Below are 12,880 nucleotides of genomic sequence, written 5' to 3'. Positions count from 1 at the left end.
ATCTTGGCCAGGCTGGTCTTGAACTCCTGAACTTGTGATCCACCAGCCTCGGCCTCCCAAAGTGCTATGATTACAGGCGTGAGCCCCCATGCCCAGCCCCATTTGATTAATTTTTAAAATAAATGGAAACAAATCAGGCCGCTGATTTATATTACAGGGCTCACCAACGTTTCAGCTTCAGGATGGCTGTGAGTACGTGTTTATCTGGAGAACTGTGGAAGCCTGTCCCGTTGTCAGAGTGGAAGGTAGGACTGGGCCTGTCCCTATGAGTCATTTTAAATGTAAAGAGTAGCAGACGTTCTGAACGATGCCTTAGATATGAGACCATGTGGTAATGGCCATAGCTGGGGTCATGAGACACACGCTGGGGGTGGATAATTTCTCATCCTTGAGGTTTTCTTTTTACTGAAGCACATTGCTAATTTCACCAGTGACATTTTTCTTGTATGCTTGGATCGATGGGTTTTTGGCATCTGATGCTTGAAGACACTAATGTGGGGTTTGGTTTTGTGTTTGATGAAGCAAGTCTTTTTTCAGGGACCTAGACTTTCCTAGAAAGCTGTTTGCCTGGCGAGTTGTATTATATAATAACAAAATCATGTGAAAATGGCTTTTAATGCCCATTTATAGCTGGAAGTTACCTAACCAAAATTGTAAAACTTTTTTTTTTTTTTTTTTGAGACGGAGTTTTGCTCTGTTGCCAGGCTGGAGTGTAACGGCACCATCTTGGCTCACTGCAACCTCTGCCTCTTGGGTTCAAGCTATTCTCCTGCCTCAGCCTCCTGAGTAGCTGGGACTACAGGGCACCCACCACCATGCCCAGCTAATTTTTATATTTTTAGTAGAGACGGGGTTTCACCCTGTTGGCCAGGATGGTCTAGATCTCTTGACCTCGTGATCCGCCCGTCTCAGCCTCCCAAAGTGCTGGGATTACAGGCGTGAGCCAGTGCGCCTGGTGGTTTGTAAAGCTTTTTGCTTGAAAATATGAATGCGTGTGTGGTTGCAGTGGCCCTTCACTTCTTCCATGTTCTTGAAGGAGACAACTGTGAGGTGAAAGACCCAAGGCATGGCAACTTGTATGACCTGAAGCCCCTGGGCCTCAACGACACCATCGTGAGTGCCGGCGAATACACCTATTACTTCCGGGTCTGTGGGAAGCTTTCCTCAGACGTCTGCCCCACAAGTGACAAATCCAGGGTGGTCTCCTCCTGTCAGGAAAAGCGGGAACCGCAGGGATTTCACAAAGTGGCAGGTACCATTGTTTGTCCTTTTCCTTTTGTTGCAAAGGAATGTAATTAAAGTATTTTGCTACAGATGAATTTTCCCTTGAGTCAGAAACATGAGTGTTCTACTGTTAAAAAAAAAAAAAAAAAAAAAGGAATATTAATGATATTTCAGATTTTGCTTGATTTTCTTAATCGGAGTGCATACTGAAGGATGTTGGTAGAACATGTCTGTTTTATTCTTAGCCATGCCAGTGACTGACTCTAAGGTCATATTTCTTTTCTTTCTGACAACATCGGGACACAGTGAGCTAGCCAGTGATGGATGTTCTGAGGTAGTACTTGATAGCATTGCGTCAGAGGGAATGCATTTAGTATGAGGTTTGGCTGTAAAAATTACAGGGCAGGCTGTTGGTCCTTCATACTGTTTCAGCAGTTGGGCAAGATTTAAATACATTTAGGAAATTGTAAAAATGAAGTCAAAGTAGCTGGTGGTGAGTACATGGACAGCCCTCAGGCACAGTGGAGAAAGTGGCATTCCCTTAGGTGATGAGGCTAAGGAATGCCCCATGTCATCATACACAGTTCAGTCTGTGACGTTGCAGCAGCCTTGGACAAGGGGAAGCCTGATTTTATTCCCAAAGTGTAATGTGACAGGAGTGCACGGTACGGTGCTGGGAGGCCAGGATACTTTGTCCCAGACTCTTCAGAGTGTGGTGTCACATGTCTTAGGCTAAGTTTGACAGCCTAGGGACCTGAACCAAACCTTGTTTAACATCCTCCTTCTTTACAGGTCTCCTGACTCAGAAGCTAACTTACGAAAATGGCTTGTTAAAAATGAACTTCACTGGGGGGGACACTTGCCATAAGGTTTATCAGCGCTCCACAACCATCTTCTTCTACTGTGACCGCAGCACCCAGCAGGTGAGCATGTACCAACGGCCCTCAGCGGGGTCTTCTCCCCACCCTCAGGCTGCTGGGATCATATTAGAAAGAATCTGTCCTCAGATCTAATCACGTCTTCTGGTTAGCTGAGTTTAAAATTCCATTTACAGAAAATATGTTGAAACTTTCATCAGTTAGTGTAGTATTTTCATGAACATAACCATTCTTTACTATTTTCATTCTTAAAGCATAAACTAAAGTTTTGCATTCTCACTTTTATATATGTGCCTCTTAACTTTTTTAGCCAGTGTTTCTAAAGGAGACTTCAGATTGTTCCTACTTGTTTGAGTGGCGAACGCAGTATGCCTGCCCACCTTTCGATGTGACTGAATGTTCATTCAAGTAAGTCAATGGATACGTTGTCTCTTTTAGACAGACTAACTTGGTATGATTTTGCTTTAATAATTAGTGATCTTGGGTACAGGGGATTAGGTTAGTCAGTTGATTTACCTAGGGCTCGGTTTGCTCATATTAAAACGAGGAGTTGGGCTAGGTTAACTCTCAGCTCCATCACCACCTTGAGCTGCTGTGGTGACTGCATGGGGAAGGGATTGGAGCCGAAGCAAAGAGTGGATACTGGCACTCTTGTGTGATCCATGTGTCAGTGAGCAAAGTGGGCCAGGAGCAGTGTGGTTACCCCTGCGATGAAGGGAGGTCTTTGTTGCATGTGATCGTCCATAGAGCTGCTCTCACAGCTTTGCCAGATCGCCCTCTGGACACCTGGGGTCCCATCCTTAGAGATTTTGGTTCTGTGGGTCTCCGGTTCTAATTTTTGGAGGGATGCCCTGGCAATTCCGCTCTGAAACACCCAGTAAGAGCCCCTTGGTCACAGTTGACTTTCCTGGGGGAAAGTGCAGGCGATTCTCTTTCCTTCCAGCCTTTGTCCTGTTGTGTCATCTGTTATTTATGTAGGTGAAATAATCATTTAGGTTTTAGGAATGTATGTAAATGCAGGCATTTAGTAATTTATGTTCAATGACTTTAAATCATAATTTTAGTAACCTTACCTTTTCCAGTTAACATTTTGTAAATATTTTCGTGTGAAACTAATTTGTTTCTCATTTCTACTGGATGGGAAATGTTCTCAGTAGATATCCCCGGTTCACTTAGCAGTTCTCTTTCTGCCATTTGAGGCTGCCTTCAGTTTTCTGGTATTTATATTCAAGGAATAAAACTTTGATTTTCTTTGCACATAAAGCTTTTTTCCTAAAAATACATATATATCTTTCCTAAAGATATGTGTGTGTGTATATATATTTGTGTGTGTGTATGTATATATGTATGTATTTTTTTTGAGATGGAGTCTTGCTCTGCCACCCAGGCTGGAGTGCAGTGGCGTGATCTTGGCTCACTGCACCCTCCACCTACCTGGTTCAAGCAGTTCTCCTGTTTTAGCATCCTTGGTAGCTGGGATTATGGACACCACCATGCCTGGCTAATTTTTATGTTTTTTTTTTTTTTTTTTTCCGAGACAGAGTCTCGCACTGTTGCCCAGGCTGGAGTGCAGTGGCGCGATCTTGGCTCACCGCAATCTCTACCTCCCAGGTTCAAATGATTCTCCTGCCTCAACCTCCCAAGTAGCTGGGATTACAGGTGCCCGCCACCACACCCGGCTAATTTTTTTGTATTTTTAGTAGAGATGGGGTTTCACCATGTTGGCCAGGCTGGTCTTGAACTTCTGACCTCAGGTGATCCTCTGCCTGCCTTGGCCTCCCAAAGTGCTGGGATTATACGTGTGAGCCACTGCGCTGGCCTATTTTTTGTATTTTTAGTAGAGACGGGGTTTCACCATGTTGGCCAGGCCAGTCTTGAACTTCTGACCTCAGGTGATCCTCTGCTTGCCTTGGCCTCCCAAAGTGCTGGGATTATAGGTGTGAGCCACTGTGCCCAGACTTCCTAAAGATATTTTTATGCTAAGTTTTTAAAAGTAGAATTAAGTCAGAGGAGAATTTTATAATCTCTTACACTAAAAAATAATACATGTCTATTGTAATTGAGAGTCCAAAAATATTAATAGATGAAATTACTCTCCCCCACCTCTCCCTCTCCTACCCCTAGCTTCACTCCACTTTCTTTTTTTTTTTTTTTTTTTTTTTTTTTTTTTTTTTTTTTTGAGACAGAGTCTTGCTCTGTCGCCAGGGCTGGAGTGCAGTGGCCGGGTCTCAGCTCACTGCAAGCTCCGCCTCCCAGGTTTATGCCATTCTCCTGCCTCAGCCTCACGTGTAGCTGGGACTACAGGCGCCCGCTACCTCGCCCAGCTAGTTTTTTGTATTTTTTAGTAGAGACGGGGTTTCACCGTGTTAGCCAGGATGGTCTCGATCTCCTGACCTCGTGATCCACCCGTCTCGGCCTCCCAAAGTGCTGGGATTACAGGCTTGAGCCACCGCACCCGGCCGCTTCACTCCACTTTCTACCATTTCTTCTTGTGGTTCTTTTTGAAACCTTCTATAACTCTAAACCTCTGTTTGTCAGCTTCTAATGGGTCTGTTGACTCTCTTTTAAACGGTGAAAGCTGTCCTCACCTGCACTGTTCTCCTCTCCTCTTTCCTTTGCCTTGATTTTGTTAGTTCTATTTTTACTTCTTCTACTGACTACTTTTAGAGCATTTGGTGATATTCACTAAGCTCTGTTCTTGCCCCATCACCTTCAGACAGCTTTCCCTTCCTGCCACCTGCCCCTGGTTTGGGCTCTCCTTCTCTTGTGCCTGCAGTACTGCAGCTGCCACTCCGAGGTCTCCCTCCCACGTGCCTTGTCACACGTTTTGTTAATCCCACACAGTAATCAGAGTGATCCTCTTGAGATAAAAGTCCCACCATGTCGCTCTTGCTGGAACCTTGAATGCAGTGAGCGCCCATCTCACTGGGACCCACAGGCTGAAGTTCTTCCTCTTACGGACATGACCTCCGTGTTACCTCTAACCTCACTTTCCCTCTGTTCCAGCCACTCGGGGCTTCTGCCTTTCTCAGGTCGCGCCAGGCTTATGTGCCTCGGGCCCTTTGCTCGTGCTGCTGTCTGCCTGGGATGCTCTTTACTGGGTGCCGGGATGGTCAGTGATTCCATTTCTCTCAGTCTAGTCACAGGTCCTCTGCTCGGTCACGCCTTCTCTAAAATTTCAACAGCTGCTTTCCTCTGCCCCACAAACTTCATATCCCCCTCCTCTGCCTTTTTTTCTTCAGGTCCTAATTCCATCAAATACACTATGTATTTTTAAAAGTCTACCTTGTTCACAGTCATTTTCTTCCACAGGTAATTTTTGTAAATTTTGTAAGATTGATGATGTTTATCTGTTTCATTCAACACAGTACCCCCAGTTTAGCGCACAGCTTTTGAATGAATGGCCAGTTTTCATTCCCGTCTGAAGCACTGAGAGCTGCCGCTGAGGTGGCACCTGTAGCTGCTCCCGTCCCTGCTCCGTGTTGGCAGAGTGTGTGTCTCGCTCACTGTCAGTACTGCGCCTGGCATGGGCTTGGTTCCCAGTTAATGTCTGTATTTGGGATTTGTGTAGTTAGTGAACCTTTAGCCTGTGCAGACAGGTCAGCAAGCCCATTTTAATTTTAGGAATTGCCAGCGGCCTTGGTTTTAAACAACAAGTGGCCTGCGGCCGCCCCGGGCATGACCCCCGCTGTGTGTGCTCCAAGCATCTTGGCTGCTCGCCTTTGTCACCAGCGAGTTCCACTTCTCAGTGGCCTGAGCACAGACGACACGCACTTTGCAGACTTGGGTTTTTCTGTTAAAATTAAAATTTTTTTTTTAAGTGAGCCTAATAGTTTCCTGAACTGTTATGTTCAGGAAAGTTATGTTGTTGCTGATTCTGATGGGGTGTGTGTGTGTGTGTGTGTGTGTGAGAGAGAGAGAGAAGTCGAGTCTAAAGTTCTGTCAGGCTTAGACTATGCCTGAATACTTGAACCTTTCTAGACAGAGTGCCCGGTGTTTAACTAGAATACGACCAAGCCTCACTAACTGCAGGGTTGTCTTCTTTTCAGAGATGGAACTGGCAACTCCTTCGACCTCTCATCCCTGTCAAGGTACAGTGAGAACTGGGAAGCCATCACTGCGACGGGAGACCGGGAGCACTACCTCATCAATGTCTGCAAGTCTCTGGCCCCGCATGGCGGCACTGGTGAGAGAGGGCTCCTCGTGGGGTGGTGGTTGCAGTGAGCGTATCGAAGGCTGGCACTGGCAAGAGAGGGCCCCGTCGTGAGGTGGTGGTTGTAGTGAGTGTATCGAGGCTGACACTGGCGAGAGAGGGCCTCCTTGTGGGTGGTGGTTGTAGTGAGCGTATCGAAGACTGGCGCTGGTGAGAGAGGCCTCCTCGTGGGTGGTGGTTGTAGTGAGTGTATCGAAGGCTGGCACTGGCGAGAGAGGGCTCCTCGTGGGTGGTGGTTGCAGTGAGTGTATTGAAGGCTGGCGCTGGTGAGAGAGGCCTCCTCGTGGGTGGTGGTTGTAGTGAGCGTATCGAAGGCTGGCACTGGCGAGAGAGGGCCTCTTCATGGGGTGGTGGCTTGTCATGAGTTTATCGGGGAAGGTCAAGTAGGGTGGGGATTCTTTGGAGGCACTTCACTCTCTGCAGCATGGACGTGGTTTGGTCAAGAAGCAGCAGGACGAAGAATGATTTAAGGGTCTTAACAATTGATCCCTAGTATGGCCCAGGATAAATCAGTGCTGAGGACTGCTGGGAACATGATAACCCTTTCTGAACATGAGGAGACGGAGGTATAATAGATAGAAATAATAACCGTGGTGAGGAATCTGTCTTAGCAGGTAGGAGATGGGGGGTGTGATGTGGAGGTCCTGGTGTGTGCCTGTGTTATGTTGAGAGTTGTATGGTCGGTCCTTTTGTGATGCGGGGACAGCTCACCCAAACCTGCAGTGCTTGGCTGAGACTGGATGTCAGCTGTACATGGAAAACCAAGGGCACCTCCAGGGATCTTGGTACCAATCATGGCCCCTTGGAATCCTGATGGTGAAACTCATCGATGTTCGTGGCATTTCATACAGCCCCGCCTGCATCTTGGGTGGCTCACCTCAAAGGGGGTGTGGCTATTTTTAGCTGTAGCAGGTGGTTCCATCCTCTGCGTGGTTTGAGGCTGTGGTTCCACTTCCCCTTGCTGTGTTGTGCTGTGCAGACTTCGACACAGCGGCTGTACCCCCATGGCGTGGGACTAGTTCTTCACCCAGGGCACATGGCACAGGCATTTTAGGGACTGGGAAACAGGCAGAATTCTTGGTCTCTTCTTGAATAAAGAAGGTGCGTGGATGTAGGCCATTTAAAATGTTCCTCTGGCTTAATTTGGGAATTTGAGCTTCATCCTCTATGGGGTTCCGAAAGAATTTCGGCTGCTACAGCCTAACTATCCCTCTACACCTCACATCCACCTGCCCCAGTCCATCTGTGACAGAACAGCATGTAAGTGAGTGAGAAGTAACGTGATGTCATTGTCATCTGACTTATGTGAAAGAAATAGCAGGTATTTTGGAGTGACTCTTAGAAAGCGTATGAAGTTCTGCAGCATGTGTGACATTTCTTGCCTGATGAAGTTCTGTTCTAGCCTGGGGAGTCACTAAAGGCAACTCTTTCTTGTGTCTGGTGTTGCAGAGCCATGCCCTCCAGAAGCAGCCGCGTGTCTGCTGGGTAGCTCCAAGCCCGTGAACCTCGGCAGGGTAAGGGACGGACCTCAGTGGAGAGATGGCGTAATTGTCCTGAAATACGTCGATGGCGACTTATGTCCAGACGGGATTCGGAAAAAGTCAACCACCATCCGATTCACCTGCAACGAGAACCAGGTGGTAAGGGACTGTTCCTGTGCCTTCTGCTGTTGCAGCTTTGGGATTTGGGGCCCTGTGCAGGGCAGTGAGCCCCACGTCCTCATCTGCCCTGGGACGTGAGTTCTAGAGCCTGGGATGATGCCCCCTTACCAGAGGCTGGGGAAACAGCATGGCCGCGGCCTGCAGTCTGGGGAACCCTCGTGCTGTCTGGCTCCTTAGAAGCTTGCCTGGCAGTTTCTGACTCAGAATAGGTTCTCTTCAGAGTTGGACTCAGACCCCGCGAAGGCTGTGGGCGAGACTGTTGTTTGACTACATGCCCTTTGTCTTCACGGCGGCAGGTTGGGAAGCACGAGAAGGTTGGCTGGGCCAGGTCACAGGTAGCACTGCCACCTCCCAGCCACGTAACTTGGTTAATTACTCAGGTAGTGTGCACTGCTCCCTCGTTCATAACATGAGGTATACTTGTATTGCCCGTTGCGGGGTTTCAAGAGAAGAGGTAGGAAGTGCCAGGTGTCATTTCTGACACACGGGAGGTGCACAGTCAGTGAGCATGAGTGCCTGTCATCAGTTCTTCCCTTGTTTGGCATGCACGTCAGCAGGGTGTCGACGGCACACTGGTTTCTCTGTGTGTGTGATTGTGGTAAGCCCCAGTGCTAGCGTGCACGACGAGCTCGGTGGCTGAGTTGGGGATTAACTTGGGCAGGACCAGCCCGCTGGGTGTCAGGGTGGCTCGCCCCATGCTCTCCAGGGTGGGCAGCAGTAGTAGAGGAGCTTGGGATGGGAGTGCTCCAGGAGCTTCAGGCCTGCCCTCTTGCCTGGAGCGGCAGGGAAGTTTCCTCCTGGGAAGACTGTGCAGAGGCTTAGGCCAGACTCATGAGCTGCTGGGGCCCCTGAGCATTCTCCTCTCTGATGTGAGAGGCTCAAAGCTGAGGACAAAAGGGCTGCCCCACGTGTGGAGGACAAAGGTAAGAGGTTGTATGGGGCCCCTATGCCCAGGGCCCAGAAGGCTGGGAGGGAAGGGTGAGGGTGGTGTGTGAGTTCCCCATGTCCACATCCCAGGAGGCTGGGAGGGAAGGACGAGGGTGTTGTGTGGGGGCCCCTGTGCCCAGGACCCAGGAGGCTGGGAGGGAAGGGTGAGGGCCATGTGGGGTCTCTGCGCCCAGGACCCAGGAGGCTGGGGGGGAAGAGTGAGGGGTGCGTGGGGGCCCTGTGCCCAGGGCCCAGGAGGTTGGGAGGGAAGGATGAGGTTGGTGTGTCGTGTCCCCTGTGCCTAGGATCCAGGAGGCTGGGAGGGAAGGATGAGGGTGGTATGTGGGGGCCCCTGTGCCCAGGACCCAGGAGGCTGGGAGGGAAGGCTGGGGGGTGTGTGGGGGCCCCTGTGCCCAGGACCCAGGAGGCTGGGAGGGAAGGTTGGGTGGTATGTGGGGGCCCCTGTGCCCAGGACCCAGGAGGCTGGGAGGGAAGGATGAGGGTGGTATGTGGGGGCCCCTGTGCCCAGAACCCAGGAGGCTGGGAACGTAGGGTGGGGGGTGTGTGGGGGCCCCTGTGCCCAGGATCCAGGAGGCTGGGAGGGTAGGGTAGGGGGTGTGTGGGGGCCCTGTGCCCAGGGCCCAGGAGGCTGGGAGGGTAGGGTGGGGGGTGGGGGTCCCTGTGTCCAGGATCCGGGAGGCTGGGAGGGAAGGGTTGGGGTATGTGGGGGCCCCTGTGCCCAGGACCCAGGAGGCTGGGAGGGTAGGGTGGGGGAGTGGGGGCCCCTGTGCCCAGGATCCAGGAGACTGGGAGGGAAGTGTAGAGGGTGTGTGGGGGCCCCTGTGCCCAGGATCCAGAGGGCTGGGAGGGAAGGGTGAAGGGTGTGTGGAGGCCCCTGTGCCAGGGCCTGGGAGGCTGGACTGCAGTGTGACTTATCAGGGTGCCCAGCAGGAATCATGGGGTTTACCTGGGAAGGAAGGTGCTGCTGAACTCATCAGGCCAGCTCTGCGGTGGACATGAAGTATTTTGGGATGAGCAGCGTGAGCCTTGGCCGGGGCCAGTGGGAGGATGCGTAGGATCAGCTAGTTCTCTTGGTGGATCTTTTTGCTTTGACTGTGATAATGGATTTTACCTGATTTGGTTTTTAGAATTTTATCAGTGATTGCCACATTTGTGTCTCCCGGTAGCCCTTCTAGCATTCTTTGCACGCCTGTCCCCAACCCCTGTCCTGTTCCTCAGCCTGAGGGACCTTCCTGGTCCCCTAAGTGGGTTGCTGCCTATGCGTGTTTCACTTACCTGCAGGGGAAGCCCATGATGGCCGCTCAGGACACATTCTGACCCTTTGCTTTTCCCAGTCTGCGCCTCATCCCACAGGCACATGGAGACAGAAATGTCACATGCTGTGGAGTTTTTCAGAGAAACCTCCACTTGTAAGCTGAAATCATGATAGACGTGGAATTTTTGCGTGATCCCTTCAGGACCTGTCTGTGCTTTGTTGTAGAACTCCAGGCCCATGTTCATCAGCGCCGTGGAGGACTGTGAGTACACCTTCGCCTGGCCCACGGCCACAGCCTGTCCTGTGCAGAACAATGAGCATGACGACTGCCAGGTCACCAACCCAAGCACAGGTGAGTGGTGCCAGTCGCTAACCCCAGCGCAGGTAAGAGACGGTGCCCTCACCAAACCCAGCTCATCAGGGGAGAGACTTAAAGAGAAGCTGTGGGCAGCAGGCGCCCTGGGCAGAGGTGTCGTGGTGTGTAGGTGTGTTTGGCCTTTCTCTGGATGGGCCGCTGTGTGTTCTCCTGGCTCTCCTTCAGTGGAGGAGAGAATGTTCCCTCAGAGAATCCATCTCCCCTGTCACTCTCCTGGTGTGAGAGGTGCTCCTGGCTGGGGTTACTGACTGTGTCAGCCCAGCAGCTCTAGGCTCACTAGGGCAGGCTAGAGCTGGCCCCTGGTTGCCTTTCAGCATCAGCATAGTGGATTGCCAGGAGTCTCCCACCTGCCTTTATGCTGGGCACCCAGAAAGGCACAGGCACAGTCCATTGGCAGCAAGAGGTGCGCTGGCAGCCTCTCCCCATGCCCACGGGAATCTCAGTGGCTGCTGTGGTATGGCCCAGCAGAGGGTGCTGTGAGCCACGATCTTTTCAGCTAAAGATGGCACATCTCATGGATCAAGGGACTGACAGTCTCATGATACAGCCTGGCTGTTGGTGGAGGATTTAGGACAGGGGTCGTGGTGAGAAGTCAGAAGTCCCAATGCTGGCATAATCTGCACATGAGCTTGCCGATGATGAGCCTCCCAAATCTCAGCTCTCTGAAGTCACTGTGTCCCCATCTTCTTCCACCCTTCAGGACACCTGTTTGATCTGACCTCCTTAAGTGGAAGGGCGGGATTCACAGCTGCTTACAGCGAGAAGGGGCTGGTCTACATGAGCATCTGTGGGGAGAATGAAAACTGCCCTCCTGGCGTGGGTGAGTGCTGTGTTCTCTCGTGTGCTGTCTGACTCTCCTGTCCTCCAGGGTTGTCCTCGGCCTCTTTGCATGCCGACGGCAAAAAGGATGAGCAGAGCCAGGAAGCTGAGACGCTTTCGTCTCCTGCAGCAGTCAGCGCGTGTGGGGGACACATGGCCGTGTGGTGGAACGAACGTTCAATGTAAAACAATGGTTAAAGCCAGATTGGACACTTGAAGTTACAAGTGCCGGCTATGAAATTGATGGTCCTGATTTGCAGAAAGTTCTCATCAGAAAATTGGTCATTGAGTCTGTGATTGTGTTTTCTCTGCCTTTCCTTTGTGGTGCAGGCGCCTGCTTTGGACAGACCAGGATCAGCGTGGGCAAGGCCAGCAAGAGGCTGAGATACGTGGACCAGGTCCTGCAGCTGGTGTACAAGGACGGGTCCCCTTGTCCCTCCAAATCCGGCCTGAGCTATAAGAGCGTGATCAGTTTCGTGTGCAGGCCTGAGGCCGGGCCAACCAATAGGCCCATGCTTATCTCCCTGGACAAGCAGACGTGCACTCTCTTCTTCTCCTGGCACACGCCGCTGGCCTGCGAGCAAGCGGTGAGTTTTCAGATGGGCACGGGAGAAGTGCATGTTCAGTGCCCGGCTGTACCCAGGCCCCTTCATGAGCTTCACTTGCCCACTAGTAGATGCCCAGCTGACCTGTGCACTCCTGATCGCCCCAGTAATAGAGTTGACTGGAAGTGCCCAGTCCTATGTAATGAAGCGTTTTGACACCTTTCTTTTTTTGTCGTTGTTATTCAGCTTTTAAATTCGTATGGATGACCTAGTGGTGATTAGGAAAATTTTTTTGTAGACTCAAAGCAGTCTTTCCTACTTAACAGACGGAATGTTCCGTGAGGAATGGAAGCTCTATTGTTGACTTGTCTCCTCTCATTCATCGCACGGGTGGTTACGAGGCTTATGATGAGAGTGAGGATGACGGCTCCGATACCAACCCTGATTTCTACATCAATATTTGTCAGCCACTAAATCCCATGCACGGAGTGCCTTGTCCTGCTGGAGCCGCTGTGTGCAAAGTTCCTATTGATGGTCCCCCCATAGTAAGTACGACAAATCCAGGGGTGGAGATAATTTTTGCAAGAGTTTTAGTGATAACCTTTGCATTGTTTCTTGCCTTAAGTGGAGAGTTGCTCAAGCATAAAAAAATGGAGAAAGTAAGTGGAACTATGTGTGTTCTGGGTCTGCTACAGGAAGATTAAAGGTTTGCACGTTGAACTATCAGCTGATGATGGTAGCCAGTCGTTGAGCATGGGAGATAACATGAATATGTGTGTAGGGACTCTACCTGTCATGAGCCGCAGGGTTGACCCAAATCAAGAAGTTTTTAGGTAAAGTGACAGGAAAGCACATTGGCTTAGCGTGGTTTCTTTGTATGAAATGCCTTGTCTTCTGCAGTTAAAACGCGTGTGAAATGCAAACAGTTTCTTTGGCAAGGAGTTATAATTAAGGGCAAGAG

General features: G+C 50.6%; 1 protein-coding gene across 1 annotated transcript in view; it reads left to right on the top strand.

Moving 5' to 3' along the window:
- IGF2R (insulin like growth factor 2 receptor) overlaps window positions 1-12,880 on the top strand; it is a 132,840-nt gene that overhangs the window by 91,526 nt on the left and 28,434 nt on the right. Inside the window, exons 26-35 of the mRNA XM_073022295.1 lie at window positions 158-245; window positions 1,037-1,252; window positions 2,017-2,147; window positions 2,413-2,510; window positions 6,152-6,288; window positions 7,765-7,955; window positions 10,405-10,531; window positions 11,256-11,375; window positions 11,705-11,961; window positions 12,246-12,464. Coding sequence (XP_072878396.1) covers window positions 158-245; window positions 1,037-1,252; window positions 2,017-2,147; window positions 2,413-2,510; window positions 6,152-6,288; window positions 7,765-7,955; window positions 10,405-10,531; window positions 11,256-11,375; window positions 11,705-11,961; window positions 12,246-12,464 — 1,584 coding nt within the window. The remainder of the gene's footprint in view (window positions 1-157; window positions 246-1,036; window positions 1,253-2,016; window positions 2,148-2,412; window positions 2,511-6,151; window positions 6,289-7,764; window positions 7,956-10,404; window positions 10,532-11,255; window positions 11,376-11,704; window positions 11,962-12,245; window positions 12,465-12,880) is intronic.

Source organism: Chlorocebus sabaeus, chromosome 13, assembly GCF_047675955.1.
Source record: "Chlorocebus sabaeus isolate Y175 chromosome 13, mChlSab1.0.hap1, whole genome shotgun sequence".
Taxonomy (NCBI): domain Eukaryota; kingdom Metazoa; phylum Chordata; class Mammalia; order Primates; family Cercopithecidae; genus Chlorocebus; species Chlorocebus sabaeus.
This window is presented reverse-complemented; position numbering and strand designations above follow the sequence as displayed.